This window comes from Rattus rattus, chromosome 1 (assembly GCF_011064425.1).
Source record: "Rattus rattus isolate New Zealand chromosome 1, Rrattus_CSIRO_v1, whole genome shotgun sequence".
NCBI lineage: Eukaryota > Metazoa > Chordata > Mammalia > Rodentia > Muridae > Rattus > Rattus rattus.
This window is the reverse complement of record NC_046154.1, coordinates 194,000,409-194,022,112: the sequence shown is the minus strand read 5'-3', so window position 1 is coordinate 194,022,112 and position 21,704 is coordinate 194,000,409. Positions and strand designations below refer to the sequence as shown.

The 21,704-nt window shown below is 40.9% G+C and overlaps 1 protein-coding gene across 1 annotated transcript in view; it reads right to left on the bottom strand.

The window, feature by feature from the left end:
• Nucleotides 1–10,512: 10,512 nt before the first annotated feature.
• Tspan8 (tetraspanin 8) overlaps nucleotides 10,513–21,704 on the bottom strand; it is a 32,106-nt gene continuing 20,914 nt past the window's right edge. The window contains exons 6-8 of the mRNA XM_032912565.1: nucleotides 18,357–18,482; nucleotides 16,261–16,344; nucleotides 10,513–10,797 (exon numbers count right to left, since the gene is read on the bottom strand). Coding sequence (XP_032768456.1) covers nucleotides 10,744–10,797; nucleotides 16,261–16,344; nucleotides 18,357–18,482 — 264 coding nt within the window. The 3' untranslated portion in view covers nucleotides 10,513–10,743. The remainder of the gene's footprint in view (nucleotides 10,798–16,260; nucleotides 16,345–18,356; nucleotides 18,483–21,704) is intronic.

The following is a 21,704-nucleotide window of genomic DNA, read 5'->3' as shown; positions in this document are numbered from 1 at the left end:
AGCCAGGGCTACCCAGGGGAACCTTGTCTTGGAAACAACAAAACAAACAAACAAAAGTGGAAGCATTCCTGTAAGCAATTCCTTCCACTGAAAAATTAAATCTTCTTTTTTAAAAAAAGAATAGTTGAATATTCCTTCAATGCATTGATTTAACTGCACCTGATTTCCAAATGCCATGCTTTTCTTTCTACGCAGTTTAACGTGTTTTAAGCCAATATAGCTTTCTTGGCAAGTTCTAGGACAATAGGAGATCCTGTTTCGAAAGTCTTGTTTCAAAGTCATTATTTTCTTAATACATTATACTTCTATTAGAAGTTAAAACTCTGGTTATTTATAAATGTCTTCTGATAGACACTATTAAAACAGAGTTTCCTTACCTAGCCAGGAACTCCTTAGCCCAGGGACCTTTAGTTTAGATCTCTAAGGCCCTCAGCAGTGAGCCCCCTTTGACACTGCCCGCATACTGCCACCCCACCCCACGGATGGTAGCATCCACCCAGAGGTCAGAGCTGATGACTTACCATGCTTGCTGGGTCCGGTTCCTCCATTTCCCACTTGGAGGCCATTACTAATCTTGGAATATTTGCCTCATGGCAAGATCTGGCAGATATGTTTTTAATATTGAGAAATAAACAGAAATGGTCAGCCAAAGGCACAGGCCTCAGATCAGATCCATTTCGTGTGGCCTGGCGTGCAGAGGCACGGCTCCTTTGTTGGTTGCTAAAATTTTAAATTATGTCAAGAGGATTTCTACCCATTACCCCAAATCCTACATTTGACTTTGACAAATTGAACGCTGTTTGTAGCTATTTTTATCCACAGGCAAGAGTATGGGGCTGGAGAGATCGCTTAACAGTTAATGCTCTTCCAGAGGTCCTGAGTTCAATTCCAGGCAACCACATGGTGGCTCACAACCATCTGTAGTGGGATCTGATGCTCTCTTCTGGTGTGTCTGAAGACAGCGACAATGCACATATGTGTAATGAATAAATAAAAATCTTAAAAGAGAAAAGAGTCTGCTTTGCGGAAGCAGCAGTACAGTGATGGCAGTAAGTTAGCCTTCTGGTACTGTAGCACAATTCCTAAAATAAGCTACTCACAAAAGTGGAAGACTTATGCCCGCTCACAGTCTTGGAGGTAGCATCCGTTGTCTGGCTTTAGGGGCTGTGGAGAGGTATACCAAGTTAGGGTTGCGTGATGACCGTTTTGAATATTGGAAAATAACTTGATAAATATTCAGAAGTTGAGCCTGATTCCTTCATGGGAGAGAATGAGAGCGAAAGAAAAACATTGGCATCTTACAGCCCCCCTTTGACTATGTATCCCTAATGAACAGAAGATCTCCCATGAGGCCCCACTTCTTAAAGGTCCCACTACCTCCCTCAGTGTGAAGACTAGGTCTTTAACATATGGGCCGTTGAGGGAACAGTATCCAAGCCACAGCAGGTGGCTTTCATACAAATTGTCTTTGTATTGTACAGGCTTCAAATGGTGTGAAGGAGGAAGGACAGGGTGCAGGGACTGGATGGTGAAGGAATGGAATTCAAACCCTAGGAACGATGAGTACCACTTTCCCACAGGCATATCTGAGGCAAAGATTCAAGTTGAAGACAGAAGAAGATGATCATTCTGCATCAGCCAGAACAGTGCAAGGTAGATCAGGGCAAGACTAGCGTATGATGCTGGAATACCATAGCTTTACCTTATTAGAGTCACAAAGAGTCACTCAGTCACCCAGAATTCCACTCTTCCTTCCAGGGAGGAAGCCCTGGAATCTGTGAGGTTTTTAAATAGGTTCAAGGGTAAGAAAATATGCAAGAATTGGTTGGTGTGTTTTCAAGTTAATTGTGTACTTGTAGGTGGAATACAGGTCCTTCACAAATAGGACTCTGGAAGATTGTAGAGAATGCAGCAGCAGAAGGGAGCAAATATCTGAGGAGCAGAAAACCTTTCCCAGCTTCCATGGGGCCCCTGAAATGAGCAGTTCTCAGACTCTGATAAAAAAAGGAAATAGGAAAGGAAAGGAAAAGAAAGGAAAAGGAAAAGGAAAAGGGAAGGACATGACTGCTCCTAGGTAGGGTGAAGGAGAAAGTTTTTTTTAATAGATATGTGGGAGATCACAGCCAGAAGCAGGCACATCTGGGAGAATCCAGAGTGGTCATGACTCTGAACCATATTGGGAGAGGGGGAGAAGGAGAGAAGGGAACCAAGTACAGCATCCAGGAGGCCAAAGGTCAGAAAAGCAGCAAAAAAGATACAGATAACCAATCAAAATGTCTGAATGATCTAGGGATGAGCCTCTAGGGAAAGGCAGTCCAGCCCCTAGGCTGGCGAGTTCAGGGTAAAGGGCAGGTACGCAGGCCACACCCTATAACAGGTAGAAACTGAGGAGTGCTGGGAGAGCCTGGAGTCCATCTCCGCTTTGAAACGCTGAATAGACACCGCAGCTGCTTGTCCTGGGTTTGAGACTTAGCTATCACTGTGTGTTACCTCAGAATCTTGACGGACTGATCCAGACATTGAAACATTTCCTGTAGAGTGTCTAAGGTTGAGGCTGACGAGGAGCAGATATCTACTATACATATGTCCCCTCTAGTCCTACCTCCTGATTCTTTCATTCTCATACAGTGAGTAAATAAGTCACACAGAGAATTTTAATTATCTTTCCAATATTTTACCCCACAACAGCAAGTAATCCAACCTGTAAATGTAACCTATGAGCCTGAGGGAAGAGGAATTCGAGTAGCTGATCTAGGGGTCTCACAATCATGCATATCTGTCTTTCCTTTGCTTCTCTTCCCCCCGACAGGGTATAACGTTCATCATTCTTTAACCAGCTACATCAGTGTCATTTGACCCTAAAGATCATTACTTGGGAGAAAAAGCTAGGTGGTAAGGAAAAGAAAAGTTCTGCTTTAGATTTCTCCAACATACGGTATTTCCAAGATTTTTTTAGATCTATTTTTATAGCTGGATGTGTCCCAGAAAAGAAAGTTGGCTTTTCCCTCAGAAACTTGTTTCTTCTATTGAAGGATTTGTAAGATCTTTGGATATTTCGAAAGGACTTTCCAGTGTGGAGATTTTTGAGCCACTGAGGGATAATTACCTAAGATTTAATAAAAGAAATGGGGGAGGGGGGTACTGGAGCTAGCAGCACATACCGCAGCCCAAGCCCAACACAGTGCCAGCTTTTAGGCCCAGGAGAACCTCATCCTTAACTCAGCAAGCACTGGTCACACGCTAAAGCTTATTATCCGTCATTATGCACATCTGATACTTTATTTTAGTTCAGAGTATTTGTTTGGCTTACTATGCGTTACTTTCCCAGCTCTGTACTAAAGCGTTTTTTTTTTCTTTTTTAACTCAAAGCGTTCAGTTGTCGATTATTATGCCTTTTGTTTATGAACTAATTAATACTTTCTCGGTTGTTTACAACATTCCCAATAGTTCTCATCTTCGCTTTTTGCCAAGAACACTAACCTGAGTTCCAACAATCACAGTTTCTTCAGGGAACAGCATGTTCTATTGGAATCACTTGAAATAGTGTCACAAATTGCTCTTGGAGATCCCGCGAGCCAGGTGTGCTCCACTCAGTCACTTATTGCTCTTGGCTTGGCCGCAGCTGATGCTCAGACTGTATTAAGCAGACGTGACTTATTTAGGCTTTGTTTGCCAGCACAGCGGACCATGCCCCCGCTCTGCTCATCCGAACACATGCTGTTAAACATCAGGACGATGGCCAGCTCCAATCTCCTCCATTTGCCGTCTTTCCCTTGCCGAGGTTTAGTTCCTGGCGCCCTGTCTCTGCTCTGCGAGGCTCCACTATTTAGCACACTATCTGGAGGGCAGCCTTGGATGAGAGTCTGAGCAAAGGATTTATCCTTTTCTAGAGGAGTTATTGTCAAAATCCATTTCAAATTACACGGCTTTGAAGACGAAGTTGTTGATGAGCCTACATGCGCTTTGAAGTCTGAAGGAGCTTCGTTGTCAAAATCAAAATTTGATTGACATGTTTTTAAAATAATTTAGTTGTAATAGCTTGTGTAATCATGATATCATAGATACTGACACTTATTAAGGGCTAATCATACTGTACATGCTGAACAATTTATGTATGTTATCGTAGTTAATATTACAGCTCTGTAGAGACCTCTCTTCATTCTCAGTTCTTGGATGAGTCACAGGAACATGAACATATCCAGCATCACTCAGTGGCTGGATGGGGAAGCTGGATTATGGGGACCTTAAAGAATCTGCTTCCAGATTCTGTAATTTGGAGTCTCCATCCCTTGTAACAGAAGAAGGAGACGAAAGAGGTAACCAGACCAGCTCCTCTCATGGAAAGGAACACTACATTCGCATCTTTTTGAAGGCAGATGAATTGGTTGTAAGTGACATGGGTATGGCCACTTTAATGTCTTTTAAAATTTATTTCTTCTTATTTATTCAAAAGATATTGTTTGGGCAAACATCTACTACTTGTCAAGCTATAATTGGCTAGATCATGTGGGTAGGGATGAACAAATTTCTTTTTCGAATTAGTCTCCTCAGGTAAAAGATATGGCCTCAGAAACAAGTGTGTATAGCAAATGTCATGACAGGACACACATAGTAGAAGGTTGAGGAGAGGGGAAGACACAGCACTGGATTATGGCACTGTCCACATAACCAGATGTTCTCATAATATCCCTGGCAATTTGGCTTCTCCAGAAAGATTCTTAAACTCAAATTTTAATCAGTTCATATTTTTTCCAGGATATGTATTGGGACTTAATAATGTAAAACAGGACCAGGGTACCTGAGTTTGCATCTTGACTCCAGTAAATTTGAATGACTTGCTTAACATCCCTGCATTTCACTTTCCTCTGCTGAACACTAAGAATAATAGCTTTAGTAAGAGAATTGTTGAGGATGATATGAGCTAGAATTCTTGTGAAAGAATATTATATATATATTAGTTATATTGATTATATATAAGTAAAATAACATTTTAGCTATTTATATATATATATTAGTTACCTTGTAATTATGTGTGTGTATATATATATAAATATATATATATATACATACATAAAATTATAAGTAAACACTTTGACCTATCTTTAAGGTAATCATGGCTACCTTCTTTCAGATGGAGCAGGAAACAATAATAACTGTATTTACTGATTGAACTGTTAATGTATTCTGGTTATCATGCTAGGATCTGTTATATACATTTAATTCAGCATCCCAGGAGTCCTCAAAATCGAATAATAAAATACAGACAAAAAGTAGCTAAGACATATCAGGACTTGGATATTTAAATGGAAAACTTAACTTAGTCTCTTTTTTTCAACCCGGAAATGCACCATACAGAAGGTGAGACTCCAGCCAGACCTTAATGGAACCCAACTAAATGGTGTGAAGGTCATTAGCAGGGTGGTAGTCAGGCAGAGATGAGAACTTGGGAGGTACGCATGTAAAAGAACCTTGAGAGGATCGGGGGACGTAGACTTGGCCCAGAGGAAGAGCTGTAAAAGCCACAGAGGACCATCAATGTATCTTAGAACTTGAGCATACAGTGGCACAGTAACGTTTGTATTCTAGACAGGTCACTCCAGTGCCACCAAAGGCAATGGGTTAGAAGGAAGTAAAGTAAGTGTGGAAAACCCCATTGAAAGACCATTACACTAAAGCTGGAGATGGCTGGTGAGTTACGAGTGCTCCCTGCCCTTGCAGAAGACGAGAGTTCAGTTCCCAGCACTCATCAGTCATCTCACAACTGCCCATAAGTCTAGCTCCAGGGAACCCAGGGCCAGTGTTCACCTTTAGCTGCTGACACACACCCAAATGAACACACACATAGATACACAATGAATAATAAACACGCATATAGACACACACAAGTGAATAATGAAGCATTTTAAGAGGGGACTGTTACAATGATTTTACTTGAGGAGAGATCATGAAAAGAAAGTAGGGCAGTAATGAAGGGAGAAGCAGAGAGGTGAGCAGATTTGAGAAACGTGTCTGTTAATTTGGATTTCATGTATCCAAATCAGTGCCATGTATAATCTTAAAAAAAAAATAATAATAGAATACCTATACATCTCTGAATTTGGAGAAACATTTCCAATTTGTTGAATGAACAGTTTAGTGGGGAAATATTTTTTTCATTTTGTCCTTGCTACGATTCTTCAGTGATTAATGAAATTTTACATATTTTAAAATATTCCGGTTTGATCTTGGAGCCATGAAGTCAAAGATGGATTTATTTTTAAATCAGAATCAACATCATTCAGGGAAGGAAAAGCTTCCTTTATAATCACATTCAGAACCAAAACAAATTTTAAAAGCAAGCAAATTATCCTAAGAAAATAAACATCTTAAAACATTCAAAGCAGAAGTCTGGACGCATTTCAGCAGCTGATACACACAGAGGAATGTCTGGAAATGTTAATATCTTCCTGATAAAATTCATCACTTAAAGAAGAGGAAATTCAAGTGGCTCGTGAAGGTCACAAAGTTGTCAAACTCTAGATCCTTTTAATAGCGGCATCAGGAGACTGTCTCCAGGTAGGGCCCTAGTACCGTTGCTGCTGTTTCTCCACAGATGGCTCTCCAGTCGGGCTCTCTCCACCCTGCGCAGTGTGACAGACATTTTGGACTTGGTACTTTTAGCTGTCAGTCAAGCTTGCATGTAACATACTGTGTGGTAGTCTTCGCAGCCTCTGCCCACCAGATGCCAGCAACACCCTCCTCCACTCAACACGCTGATAACCAAAACTGTCTCCAGACGTTGACGAATATCCCCCGTGGGGAGCGGGGAAGGGCCCCAATTGAGAACAATTGTTCTCAAGCCCTCTCTGTCCTTGAAATACCATACACTTTAGCCAAGAACGGGGGTGGGGGTTACAGACTCTAGCACTTCTTCGTTTATTATGTTCACCGTGTTTATGCGGTTTTCTCAAAAAGTTGGGCATCGTCTGCCATTGCGGTGAGGATCTTTTCTGTTTCCGCCTTCCGTTGGGTTTTTCCCCATTCCTAGCTATGCTTTTCACGAGTGGGCACTGTCCTCCCTTCTCGTCTTGCTCATAAGTGGATCCAGCCAGTAGAGAGATGGCAAAAGAATGGAGTTGATGAAACAGAAGTAGTGATGTCAAGCTGCTATGTGATTTCCATGGCTCTTAATCCATCCAGTTGGTCAAATCCTTCCTCAGCCTGTTGTCACTCCCCGATTCCATCCTCTACCCTGGATCCCAGCGATATTTCTGTCCTTTGCCCCTGCGTTTGTCGGCAGTGTCTTTCAGTTGCTAATCTCAAGTTTACCTCTCTTTACCGTGGGACTGGATAACTTTCCCACCACCTACGAAACTAATTGCACACAGAATGTGTTATATTCCCCTACGTTTTGTGTATTTATTTATTTATTTATTTATTTATTTATTTACATTCCAAGCACTGTCCCCCTCCAGGTCCTCCCTCCCCTTCTCCTCTGAGAAGGTGGGGCCCCCTAGATATCCCCCCACCCTGGCACATCAAAATCTCTGGATGTGCCTAATCTGTCAGAGACTTGATACAGTCAGTGTTTTAAAGCCCCAATTCCCATTGTGGAAGGAAGTAACTCATGCTAAATATGGTCATGGGGTAGAACTTTCATCTGATAGCATCTTTGTCCTCTAGGAAAAACAGACCTGACCCCACGCTCTCCACTTTCTTTTAAACCCCCCTTCCAACATGAGGACACAACAAGGAGTCATCTGCAATGCAAAAAAAGAATTCTCACCAAGAACTGAACCTACCAACATCTTGGTCTTATATTTTTCAGCTTCCAGAACTCTGAACAATTCTGCCTTGTAAGGCACTCCACCAACTCTGCATTTTGTTATGGCAGCACACTATGCCTGGAGTATTTGTCTGTTTCTTGTACTATGCCTGTATTATTTGAAGGGGCTAGAGGGCTTCTGTTTTCCTACCAAGCCTAAATAACAAAGGTCTTTATATCCCCAAGACAATATACTGTCATGTCAAAAGAAACTTTAATACTTTTCTTAACTGTTTTTTTCAGAAACATTGTAAGTTGTTTTTTGTTGTTGAGGGGGTTTTTTGTTTGTTTGTTTGTTTGTTCCGTCATGCTCAGAAGAAGGGAATGAGTCAACCGTATTTATCTTGTATGAGCATAAATGATCATAACTACTTTAGAAACTATGACATAAAAAATAAAGGTCCTGAGTCATTTGGAACCAGTCCTAATTCCCTTACTTACTTCCTGTGTGGCCCTAAATTAGTGTCTCTAGGCTACGCTTTCAGTGATTGAAAATCAGTCTAGTGATAGTAACAGCATAAGAGGGTTGTTCTGTGTAAAGTGTTTAGAATATGCTTAGAGATTGAGAAAACACTCAGTAAATCTAGTGTAAGACTCGAAGTGAGTCTGAACTACCGGGAGATCTCCCCAAGTGAGACAGGAGAACAGTTTGATGCAAATGCAAGAGGTTTATTTTCTGGCGTGTTGGGGTCAACCCTCAATCAGCCCCTCGTGGCAAGTGACTAGAAGATGACTCCAAATGGCTATAACAAGCAGTTTTTATACTTTTTAGAGGTGCAGGTTACATCAGCAAGGTTACAGTTTAAACTTATTGGTTGAGCATATTGACCTTTGAATCTATTGGCTAGCAAGGATAGGCAGATTATGACATGCATTTGAACTCTGAGACCAGAGGGTCAGGTGACTATCAGTCAGTATAGTCTGCGGATTTTCAAGAATGTTCCTGCTCCTCCCAAGAACTGTGGGTGGTAAATGGAACTTGGCCTAGCCTTGACCTGAGGCAGATGGGTGTAAGACTGGCAAAAGCCCCTAGGGTCCTTCACTAGAACTCTTAGCTATAACTTACCATGTGCCAGTTCTGGTGTGAACTACTATGTAGTAAGGATCTAGACACAAATAAGGAGCAATGTCCTCAAAGAGTTTCCATATAGAATGGGCATGAACAGAACAGTAATTATGAAAAGATGGCAAATTAATAGTCTGCTATCAGGAAGCCAACTTGATGAACTTTGGGCTCTGGGAGACTTGGTCAAGGGCTCAGTCTCTCTTGTGGCAATCAGTAAGCATTTGCCTAACTTCTCTAAGCCTTCATGGTCTCGCCAGAGAAATGGGCATAATCGTGGTGTCAATTTCATAGGGATGTGCGGGAAGAAGTGAGACAATAAATGCAGTCTATTACAGAGCTCTTGGCAGACGACACATTTCCACAGAAGAGCTATTACTTTTATCATTAATGGGAGAGTACAGATTAGGGGTATCCAACCTACCAAGAAATTTACTACTTGTTGCCTGACACTTTGAGCAACTGAACAATGACTGTCTTCCATGGTTCTCCCCATGCTCAGAGGAGGGAAACAAGTGCATCCTACTTTTCTAGTTGAGAAGAGTCACAGCTACTTTAGAAAATGTCTTGACAAAACCTATTAACCCTTAATACATGCATGCAAATCAGTTCCCCACCTGTATGTATACGGGCACACACGCACACAAGAACATTTATATCAGCTTTGTTGTAATAGGACAACCCATTAGCAAAAGAATGGGTCAATGCACCGAGTGCTGTTCATCCATACACAATGGAATTTCGTATCGAAATGAGAGTAAGCTACACACGCATGCCACAATATGGATACCACAGACAAAAGAGTTGAGAAAGCAAGCCAGAATGTGCAGCTTCTTATTCTACTTAGAGGAAGTTTAAAAAAAGGAAAATTGATCTATGGGTCACAGGAATCAGAGCAACTGTGACTATTTTAAAAAAAATACTAAGTGGACCAGTGTACTGATAACTTGTTTCTCTAACCATGCAAGACAGAAACACTGACATGCTTTGCAATGTCCAAGGTGCAAATACTCCCAGCGTCATGGATGGACTACAGGCTCCAATAGACCTCAGTGAATAGATTTGCAAAGAGATACAAATGTGAATTCCCTACTCTGCTAACAGAATTGGGAGGTGGCACTCGAGAGCAATGTGATGTGCTAAGACTTTCTATCTTTCTTGGACACAGGCACATGTTATGATTTTTACTGCATGTTATATTTCAGTAGAATGTAAAAGTAAAAACGAACTTCCACAAACTAGAAAGAAAGCATGGTTTTAACTGTCATGTCCCATAGGAAGATGCCGAGAGGGACCAGGGCAGTCTAAGGTTAGGATACAGGCACTTTTTTTTTTTGATGTTTAGAGTGCATCTGAAGCAAAACACAGACACCATAAAGGCAGAAATAGTTTTTGGCTTTTTTTCACTGTGGTGATTTGCACAGCTGGACCATCCTTAAGTAGGGCAACTTTGGACAATCTCATCAACAGCGGTTGATATACCTGATAAAACAGCTGTGTTTTTGAAAAGTATCCCAGATTCACTACCCTAGAGTCTGTGATCTTGTCACTTAGAAATGTGGTCCCTCCCCTGGGAAGCTCCAGTTGAACATCACTAGAAGCACAGAGCTGCTTAGTTAGACACAACGGCCGGGCACCAGAAGGCATCAGCACGAACACTTTTTATTGTGAGAAAAAAAAAAATACACGACCACTTTTATTATGTCCTTCACAGTTAAATGAGCTGAGTACATGTGAAGATACCTGTAGTCTGCCTAAGTGAGAGCGCATCAAGAAGACATCTGCTCCTGGTATGTACAGTACTCGAGTATTTAAAGTTACAAAGCCAAAGCAAAAACTTAAATGGTGTCTGTAATGACTGAGGAAGTCCGCAGATTCATTTGCTTCCAATTTGGCAGTAGAGCACCATAGAAAACACCAAACCAAGAATCTAGAAACAAAGCACAGGATTAATGTGGACGCTAAAGAATAACATGGAAAATGAAAGCTGTCAACTGAATGGGAAATTAATACCAAAGTCTGAGTACAGCTGTCTCTCCCCATTCTCTCTCTCTGTCCGTCCATCCATCCATCCATCCATCTACCTACCTGTCTATCTCTGTATGTGTCTCTGTCTCTGAATCTGTGTGTATGTTGTGTGTGTGTGTGTGTGTGTGTGTGTGTGTGTGTGTGTGTGTGTGTGTGTGTGTGTGTGTGTGTAAGTAAGTGCACCAGGTTTTTCCAGCTTGTCAGCCAATTTTCAATGGCCGTACTTAATAGTGCAGTATCAGCTACTCCAGGATGGTCTCCTCTTGTGGTATGCACATATCTTTCTGTAAGCACTTCCCTCTAAGCTCACAGCCTGCAGGCACTAAATATACTTATTGATTCCATTGAAAGACCATGGTCATCTGGTTTGGATCATCTGCACAGAAATCAAGGAGTCTAAAATTTCTTTTACTAAAGTGTTAGGCAATGCTTAGAAGTGAGAAAAAAAACGAGTAAATGTTTGAAGAAGGAAAAAAAAACTGTAAACTATGGGTAACAGCTTGAGTCCGGAATTTTCTTCTGAAGAAACAAAACACAGGCGAAAATCTAGAGCGTGAATCCCATCTCATTAGTTCTTCCAAGAGTCAGGACCCTCAAAACCGGCTCTAGTTGGCTCTGTACTTGGTGACTTAAATGCTTCGGTTTTGATGTGGAAATGATAGACGTAACCTGTGTGTGGTTAGATGGAAATCATAGCCCTTCCCTGTCTCCTTTGAAAGGAGGCTGGGGGAGAGAAAGGTGACATTTGCTGAGTCACCTTAAACTCTCCCCCTGAGTTTCTCACTAACATCATCCTAGAAGTATAATTCAAAGGAGGACTGCAATCAACTTTTTTCTGTCTTAATAGAAAAAAAGAGCAACAGATAGCCGTTCTCTGGAGCCTCTATTCAGGATGTTCTGAGAGGCAGGGCTCGAAAGTCATTTAATTGTTTTGCCTTTATCCCAAGCCTTTCTGCTGGGAAACAAGAAATGAAGAAAATGCCTAAAAGACAGAGTGCCAGCATCTACAGTGTATTGCCTTGAGATGAATGCCTAACGCCTTGAGTCAGCGAAGGCCTCAGGTTGAAGAACTGAATAAAACACTCCTGCATGGTTCTTTATATCTGTGTCTTATCACTGATAGTACACTTCTTTCCTGTCTTTATATCAGGTAAGAACATTTATGTTCAGAAAAACAGAAGAGAAATTAACCATTTTATGATGTGTATACTAAAACTTACGACAAACTTGCTGCTAAGTCTTTTTTTATGCTTAGACTATGTTTAGACTCCCACATGCTGAAGCTGTTTTTCCAAAAGTGGTAAAAAGACCGTTTTCTGAATGGCTTTGTTCCTCTGAGGAAGCCCTTCAACCTTTTAAGTGATGTATAGTCCACTTTTTATTTAGTGAATGTAAAACCGAAAAATGCTTACCACTTTTCAATAAGAATAATAATCTGTTTAAGTCTAGTTAAGGATTCCAAAAATCCACAGATGATTTTTTTTTCCAGAACCGAGTAGGAGCATCCTATCTTAATTCCTAGTGTGCACTGTGAGAGGAACCCCTTAAATACGGTCTTAACAAAGCTCCCTAAGGTCGAAATAGAAGACATGATTTTTCTTTTTCTTAGAAGATATTTGCATATATTTTCTGCATTAGTTCTGTGGGAAATTGATTCTATTTTCTGAAAAATGTTTATGAGAAGATATTTTCTCTCTATGCATCTTGGCATTTCCTTGACCTTGGAGGCAGAGAACGTAAGTGCTAAGAGGCTCGCCTAATGATTCGAAGACTGAAGTCGAATTGGGGCCAGGTTTCTCCTGACTGGATAACAGAGGACCATTTGCAAAGGTCTCTTGATTCGGGCACTAAATATTTTTCTTTTACATCAAACTCTAAAGGGAAGACAGACTTTAGACTGGGAAACCAAACAAGGAAATTACCCAACAATTCTTTCAGTCAGCTATTTTCCGTATCTACTGATAGTCCAGGCATCACAATTTAACCCCTCACTCACAGCTAAACATTACAACAGCAGCACACACAGCCCCATGTGGTAAATTACTGCGTGTAACATTTTTATTTAGCTGTTTGACTGGAAAGACATAGGAGAATTAAAAACGCCCGTAAGTGTGTAGCAAACACAAAGAGTATATCAAATCCATAAAATATTGATATGTGCTGCTCCTTTTGCAACCGAGTTTCCCACTTGCCCTGTTAAGATCCCTGGCAATGGCTTTGGCTATGATATGCAAGCCACCAATCTTCCCAGCCAATCGTGTCCCTGTTATTTTTGGCTCAGCTTCAACAAACCTCTTAAGCTGTATTCTGTCATCTCATCTCTCTAATGTGACGCTAGCATGAAATTTAATACTTAACTTCATTTAAGGCCTGCTCTCCCGATCTTAGTTCTTAGTGATTAAGCCCAGGTCTCTGAGTGTATTAACCTCATGCCCACCAAACTGTATTCTTGGGCAGGATTTAAGTTCAACTCTGTCAAAGCACAAGTGTGTGTGTGTGTGTGTGTGTGTGTGTGTGTGTGTGTGTTTGTGTGTGTGTATGTGTAAGTGCATGTCTGTGTGACTGTGTCTGTGTGTATGTATGTATGTGTGTCTGTGTGTGTCTGTGTGTGTATGTATGTATGTGTGTATGCCATATGTTTATATGACTATGAATATATTTCTCACCTTTGTAGCCATTGCATCTTATTTCTAAACTATCATGAGGCCAGGATACAAGGTAAATGAGCAAAGGACATGGAATAAATGTTAGAATCTAGAGAAACAGACCTAATAATGCAGAATAACTTCTTTGACTTTCTATCAGATTCAAAGAAATTCATGCTGTACCAACACAGGATTTTTAATTTGGGCCATGAGAATGTAACCTACCTCCCTTTCTTTCTTTCTTTCTTTCTTTCTTTCTTTCTTTCTTTCTTTCTTTCTTTCTTTCTTCTTTCTTTCTTTCTTTCTTTCTTTTTTTTATGGTAGCAGTATTTTTTTTCTGACACTTGGCTGAGTAATGCCACTAAGAACCACTTAGAACATTATCTCAATTTACTCTCAAGAGAAATTCCTACCAAGTGGTGATGAGACGGGAGTTCGCAATCTGCTAAAGTGCCCAAAGCTACCAGTGCTCGGCATTCCACGAGGAGGAGATTAGCAGGGAGATTCCACATGGTGTTCAAATTCTCGCTACTGTATTGACAGAAACTCACAGGCAACTCTGATTCATTTGATATCTCCATGCCTCAAGATCTGAGATAATTCCATAAACGCTTCTTTGAAAATGTTTTATTTCATCTTCTTGGCAAATATCTGGAGGCCATATAAAAGCTCCCCTTCGGGTCGTAAAAAGAAATGCCAAGAAGCCCATCAAGGTAAAAATCTGATGGAGAATGTATTTGTCAGCATCAATAATTGAATTGATGGAGTAATACAGCAGCCTCGCCCAGAGCTTTCCTGGCGATATCTCCAAGTCTACTTATAGTACCTGAGCTGGGAAAAGGCAAGGCAACGACTTGCGGTGTTGAGAAATTCTCAGATTTCTCTAGAATGAATTAGAGGAGAAGTATTTCTTCATGCCTTTGAGTTTAGCTTGTTTCCTGTCTCAAGATCGTGGCTGGAAAGGAGCAGTCGCAGGGGCTGCGCCTTTGCTTTGGGTTCCCATTTTCTGCTGAGCTCACTCGAGGAATGTTTAACACTTGTACTAGTTCTTGATGCAAAAGGGACACCTACAACTATGAATTATATACATTTTTTTTCTCAAAACAAGACTTTTAGAAATAGCAGCCTCCACCCTCCTCCATGTACAGGAATTTAATCCTACCTATTCCAGGCTCAAGAATGAGTCTAAGAGGTACTGTGCCCTGGGCAGTGTCTACCTGGTGCTTTTTAAACACCCTCAGTTCGGTTCATCATGAGGATATGCTACTGCCAAGCACAGCCTCGGCTAGGTTCATGTTCTTAGAGAAGGGTCTTTGGGAGCAGCAAAAACAAATGACTTGAACTCAAATCATGGTTCAAGGTGGTAGCCTAGGTTCCAGACTGTTCTCTCTCTGTGTCTCCCTGTCTCTGTCTCTGTCTCTGTCTCTGTCTCTCTCTCTCTCTCTGTGTGTGTGTGTGTGTGTGTGTGTGTGTGTGTGTGTGTGTGTGTGTTCTGCTCTGTTTTAGACAGCTTTTTCTTGCTATTCTAAAAACTCTGGTTGAGACAGATAGCTTTTTGCTTCAGACAGCTCTCTTTGCTAGTATAACTTCTAAAAGCTCTCTAGATAGCTCATGGGCTTTCTGATCATAGTCAGAAAAGCTGCTATAAAAAAAAGTTCTTGGATCTTTCCACCAAGTCAGAAATCTTGTTAGAAAAATTAAAAAAAAAAAATTCTTGGGTTTTTCTGATCAAAACCAGAAAGCCAGAAACAGTTCTAGAAGAGCCATGTTCATTCTTCAGACAGCTGCTAGGAAACATTTTAAAAGGGCTGTATCAGCTGTCTAAGTAATGCTTGGGATTTCTGACTAAGAAATCCTGTTAGAAAAATTCTAAAGGAGACGTGTTCGCTCTCCATGGATTTTTCCAACCAAAATCAGAAATCCTGTTCGAAAGAAATTCTTTAGGTGCTGTTTTCACTCTGGCTAGAGAAAAATTCTAAAACTTGCTGTCACTTTCTGTTAGCTCATCTCATGCACACCAAAACCCCAGTTTTTTAATTTAGATACCAATTCAGTTATTTATTCCAGGTTCCCCTTTGAATCCTATGAATCAGCATCCTGTGACCCCAGCCCCTTAATTCTTAGGAGACAGCAAACATACATTTTGTTTTAACACTGCAAAGGAATGCAGAGATTCGCCTGTCTCTCTGTTAAGCAGAGACAGTAAACTAGCTGGGTGGGACCCTGTCCTGAAATTACCATTTCTACCAGTTGGCTCACAGAGCAGCTGCTTTTGTCTCTTTAGATTCGTGAAGGCCCTCATAAATACATATTACACCCTTATATTTTGCCTAGTTGAGAAATTACATATTTTTGAACGCATGTTTTTAGAGTTCTTTCCCACAGCCCTAAGGGCTGCCCTGAAGGTCTCAGCTTTTACCATACTGCTGAGACATTAGCCACACCTTTGCCTCTCTGACTCATATTACCTCAGATTATCATGGGGTCATTAACAGGGAGGACATTCCTCAAAGGAGGAATGTAAAGATATGTGCAGTATTATACAAACAAGCCTTATTGCCCACAGCAGTTATTGACACTCCTGGAGGCCACCTCTGCTGGTCTTGTCCCAGGGGCAGAAACCGTGTCATTCTGTCCCCACCCAGGCCATGCTGGACCCACATGTTACAATGTTACAATTATTACAAATGCATGCAGAGATGATCACTGCTATACTGTACCTCGATAACTGCCAGTCCAAAGGCAATTCCAATGACAATAATAATGTTTTTTTCAACCAGATCTTTTATCAGAGAAAGGCAGGTCTGTTAAAAAGAAGAAGAAGAAAAGAAAAAGAAAAGAAAACATTGCTTTTAGTGAAATATTGATCTCAGATTAAGTTTTTGATTCTTCTGGCTGACGTTTCATATTGTTACCAAGGTCAACAAAGAGGAATTGAACTATTTCTCCTACCCCAGCCTTCACTCTTACTCTGTGCACTAAAGAACATCTGAGCCAACTTTCCTTTTTTTCTTTAGCTACGTAGCTCCTGACTGTGGGGACTGACACAACAAAGCGACACTGTGCAAGCGCTCAGTGTCAAGCGCTCCAGCACAGACGACATGCTCAGGAGTAGCTGGCCAACAAATAATGAACCAGACAGTGTTTTTTTGTGTGCTTTTATAGGTTATAGTTTGGTAGGCAGAAGGATTGGGGTTAAACTCTTTCCTTGGGGGTTTTGCTGTTGTCCTGTATTTTTGTTTGTTCGTTTGTTTGTTGAAAAATAACTTAAAATTGGGATGGTAGGGTAAAGGAAAGGATCTGGAAGACTTGCGGAAGGGAAAAATATGATCAAAATATATTTAAATAAAATATGTCTTAAATATTAAAAATATAATGAAAATGATTTGCTGAAAATTTTTTAAAAATTAAGTCGATTTGTAACAATTTATCTCCAAGCTGTAATTTTCAGAAACAAAGAAAATCATGGATTATGTGGATTTGTGACCTGCAGCAGGGAAGTCTACTGTTGAGATCCCAGCTACGTATGTGCAGCTATTCCTCTGAAAAACAACGGATGTCAAGTCCTCTAATAATAAGTATGACTTCTATTTTTAATCTTTGGAGGGTCCACTATGTGTGCTGTTATGATATTACTTTAAGAAAGTGACTTTTTCCTCTGCGACTTGGTATTTTTCTTTCCATTTGTTAATGACACTGACAGCTGGTAAAGAAAAACAACGCCAGATGGGGAAATAACCTTCGGGTCTCATAGAAGCTAAAGTACTGTGAGTTGGAGTAGCTTTCAGGAATCTCTCATGACTAGATTATACTCATTTGCTGAAGCTGTTCTGATGCTACAAAGGTATAACTGATACAGAGTTGTCTCTGAAGAAGGGTTATTGGTGCCAACCTAACATTAGTGCCAACAGTGTTTCTGCTAAGCGTCTCTCGGCAGAAGGGACAGCTATTTGCTTGCTTATTATTTATTCGTTTATTTTTACGTGAATTTGGTGTTTCGCCTGCCTGCATGTGTGCATGAGGGTGTTGGGCCCCCCGGGACTGGAGTTACAGACAGTTGCGAGCTGCCATGTGGGCGCTGGGAGTTGAAATCGGGTCCTCTGGAAGAGCAGTCTTCACTGCGGAGCCAGCCCTAATGTGAAAAGCCTTCTGACGAGAGATCCTTGAGTCAATTTTTTTTAAATCTTCCATTAGAAAGCACATGAAAAAGAGACAGTGGTACCTACAACTCACACGCTTTGGAAGCACATAACATATAGAAGATGGAAACTCACCATTTAAGTCGATTTCAAATACTCAAAGCAATTTCTCAATTGCAGCGAGAAGTGGATAAACCAGCAAACCCAGGTAACATTTGGAAACAGAAGCCCCAGACATCACATCCTTTATCTCTACTTACAAGGATTCTTGGGAAAAGGTATTATAACTAGGGGGGGGGGGGAGACTGACTCTTGAAAACTAAAGTAAAAATATGAATTTCTAGAACTTTAATTAAGATTAAAAAAATAATAAGAGGACAGTAACTGTAGTTACCAAAGACAGAATAAAATAAACTTTTATGTTAGCTTGTACTTGACCTAACTTTGACCCATGAAAGTGAGATTTGAATGATGGTAAGCTTAAAGAAAAAAAATACTTTCATTTAAAAATGTCTTCTTTTATAGTTAATAAAGATTAGCTTTATATTTGGGCAACTGAATAGTTTCATATTTCAGTTCCCCTGGTGCTTGCTGTATTTTAAGTTTTTACAGAGACTGTTATTGTGAAAAGAATACATCAGAACTATTGATTGTGCCAAACTGAATCTTACTCTTACCGTTCGATAGACACTCTGTCCACTATAACTTTCACAATCAGATCCTGTACATTGGCATGACTCTTTTGCATCTGGAAAATTGTTTCCCCAGTCAGCAGCTCCAAATCTCAAGCCACAGCACTTAAACTGTGAAGAGAAAGGCAGAAGGAAACGCAGTCATGAACCAGAAACATCATCGCACATTGAGTTGTTCTCCTGAGTGCCACGACGAAGAGGTGCCTTGTGCTAAAATATCAATTTTATTTTATTGTATGTTATGTGCATTGTGCTTGCACACTTTTGCCCGCACACGAGCTAGTGTCTCGGTGTGTGTGAGTGTGTCCATGCACGTGTGCAAGCATGGGCTAGTATGTGACAGGTGTGTCATGTGCACGTGGAAGCCAGAGAAGGCATGGGATCCGTTAGAACTTCGTTGAAGGGAGATACAGCCAGTTCTGAGCCAGCTGGCATGGAAGCTGGGACTTGACCTCCAGTCCTCTGAAAGCATCAAGTGCTCCCTGACCACTGCGCTTCCTCTACAGCACTCCTTATGCTAACGCATGATATGTCATCTTATCCATACAGAATACACATACACACACTAAACTAAAACTAAATAAATAAACAAATAAAATCTACTTTTAGGAAGAAATAAATGTTTAGATTTTGGTCTGAACATTCATAGAGGGGAAAAATGACTAAAACAGTAAAAGTTGGAAGAAACTGGAAATAAAGTTTAGAAAAACAAAATTCCTAACTTAGTTTTCACAACAAAAGGGTCTGCTCTAGGTATCCTATGTTCACACATACACACAAAATGTCAAGTTCTCAACTTAGAGAAATTTCACATGCTGCCCAAAAGTTTTGGAAATTTTTAAAAATAACTGTTTTTCAAACCTCTGCACCAGAGACATTTCAAAGGGCAGAGAATTCCAGGACCTCCCTGAGATCGAATTTTCATAGAGATCTTTGAAATAGAGAGCACGAGCAAAAAGATCAACGGTTCAGAAAAAATGTCATAGAGACGGAAGCGCAGACTAAAGTCCCTGAAGGGGAAGAGGACGTGGCTGTGGGCCCAGGAAGGAAGCAAAGAAGTGGGCGTGATACAGAACACTACTGGATGAGGAAGAGAAAGGAAATAGTTCCATCTCCTTCTAACTCGTCTCCTGGAGAGAACGCTTTATGAAGAAACTGTTAGGAGCAGTTATTAAACCACCACCACAACAAATACTGGCTGATTTTTCCCAGTATGAATTTAATTCCAGCACATGAGGAAACAGAATCGGCAGATAGCTATGAGTTAGTGGCCAATCTGATTTACATGGTTAGTTCCAGGACAATCAGGATTGTGTGTGTGTGTGTGTGTGTGTGTGTGTGTGTGTGTGTGTGTGTGTGTGTGTGCTTTCTTATTTCAAAGATCTCTATGAAAATTCAGTCTCAGGGAAGTCCTGGAACTCTCTGTTCTTTGAAATGTCTCTGGTGCAGAGATCACAAAAAACAATTATTTTTGAGACAGACTCAAAAAGAAATCATCCGGGCACATATGTTTACTCTCAGCAGTTGGGAGGCATAAAATTCAGAAATTTTAAAAGGAATTGTTGTTTTCATTATAGGAAATAACTGTTCCTAACAGTTTCTTCATAAAGTGTTCTCTCCAGTAGATGAGTTAGAAAATTTTTAGGCCAGCCTGGTCAATAGAGTAAATTCCAGGACAGTCAGGGCTACATAGAGAAACCCTGTATTGAAAAACAACCAACGTATGCCTTATCTTGAGGCCCACGTCAGAAGAGGGAGCCCATGCCCTAGACTGAGCCTGGAGAGCCAAGAGAACTAGAGTAGAACCAAACATAAGTAGCCAAAAAAAATTCCATAAATTGATTCTTAATCATATTCTGCTAGTCTCGTAGACATTGTCCAGCCATCATCACAGATGCTTTTCCAGCAGAACATTATACAGAGAAACATTATACTCACAGAGAGACATTATACAGAGAAAGAACCTAAATTGGTGATGTCCATTGAGTCCCTCCGCTTAGAGATTGGAGAATCCCAAAGAGGGGAGAGAAAGAAAGACAGAAAGGAGGAATGGATGGGGAGTAGTCAAGGATATCAGTAGAACATGGTCAGTGAAAGAAACAGGGCTCATTTGGGCTCACAGAGACTGGAGTGGCAAGCGGGGGCCCTGCATGGGTCTGCATCAGGTCCTCTACATATAAGTTATGGCTGGGTTGTTTGCTATTTCTGTGGGACTCCTAAGAGTGGGAGTGTGTGTATCTGGCTCCTTTGCTCTTGGAGCTCTGTTGCTCCTATTCGGTTGCCTTGTCCAGCCTTGATAATAGGAGTTCTGTTTCAGTGAATCTCGTTTGTCATATCTGGTCATTGTCTCTTGGAGACCTGCTCTTTTCTGAAGAGGAAATGGAGGGGGAGTGGGTCTGGGAGAGAGAGGAGGTGGGTGGGAGCTAGAAGGAGTGAAGGGAGTGAGTCTGGGAGGGGAACTGTGGTTGGGATGTATTGTTTGAAAGAAGAATCGATTTTCAATTTTTTTTAAAAAAAAAAGAGAGAAAGAGAAAAGAACAGGTTTCTAAGAGATAGCAACCAAACATAACAAAATATTATATAATAAGATGAAGCAAAAACTTTCATATCAAAGTTGGACACAGCAACCTGACAAGAGGAGAGTCCCAAGAGCAGCAAAAGAGTCAGAGACCCCCTCACTCCCAGCCAGGAGTCTCATGAAGGCACTAAGCTAACAGCTATGATGTATCTGCATAGGACCCAGTGTAGACCCGTGGAGGCCCTGTGCTTGCTGCAATCATTTCTGTGAGCACACACGCATGCACCTTGCTGAGTTAACTCAGAGGGCCTTCTTTTCCTGGTGTCCTCCATACCCACTGGCTCTTACAATCTTCCCACCTCCTCTTCTGCAGGATTCCCTGAGCCCTGAGGGAGGATTGGATGAAGACTTCCAGTTTAGACTATCTCTCTGGAATGTATTTTATGAGAAAAGAATCTATTTTAATAAAAGAAAGAAAGAAGAAAAAGCAAAACAATAAAATAGGCAAAAAAAACTTTCATTGAATGGTTGGGGTTAGGTGGCCGTATCATTCATATTTAAAGCCCACTCTGCCAATATTTCAGTGGCTGATAATGGGACCTAATATCCAGATTGGCTGCAAGGATAAAGAACAAATGCATATGAAGGGGAAGTCTAGCACTCGGCGTTTAGAATCTACTTTCAAAGGCATTAACTGCTATACTTTTCTTTTCACTGTCTGTCATATTGTTTGTACTATGCCCCCAGGTGAACATGATTTCTTCAATATCATTACCAATGATGTAGAAAGAAGTGGGGAAAGTCTGTGTCAGACA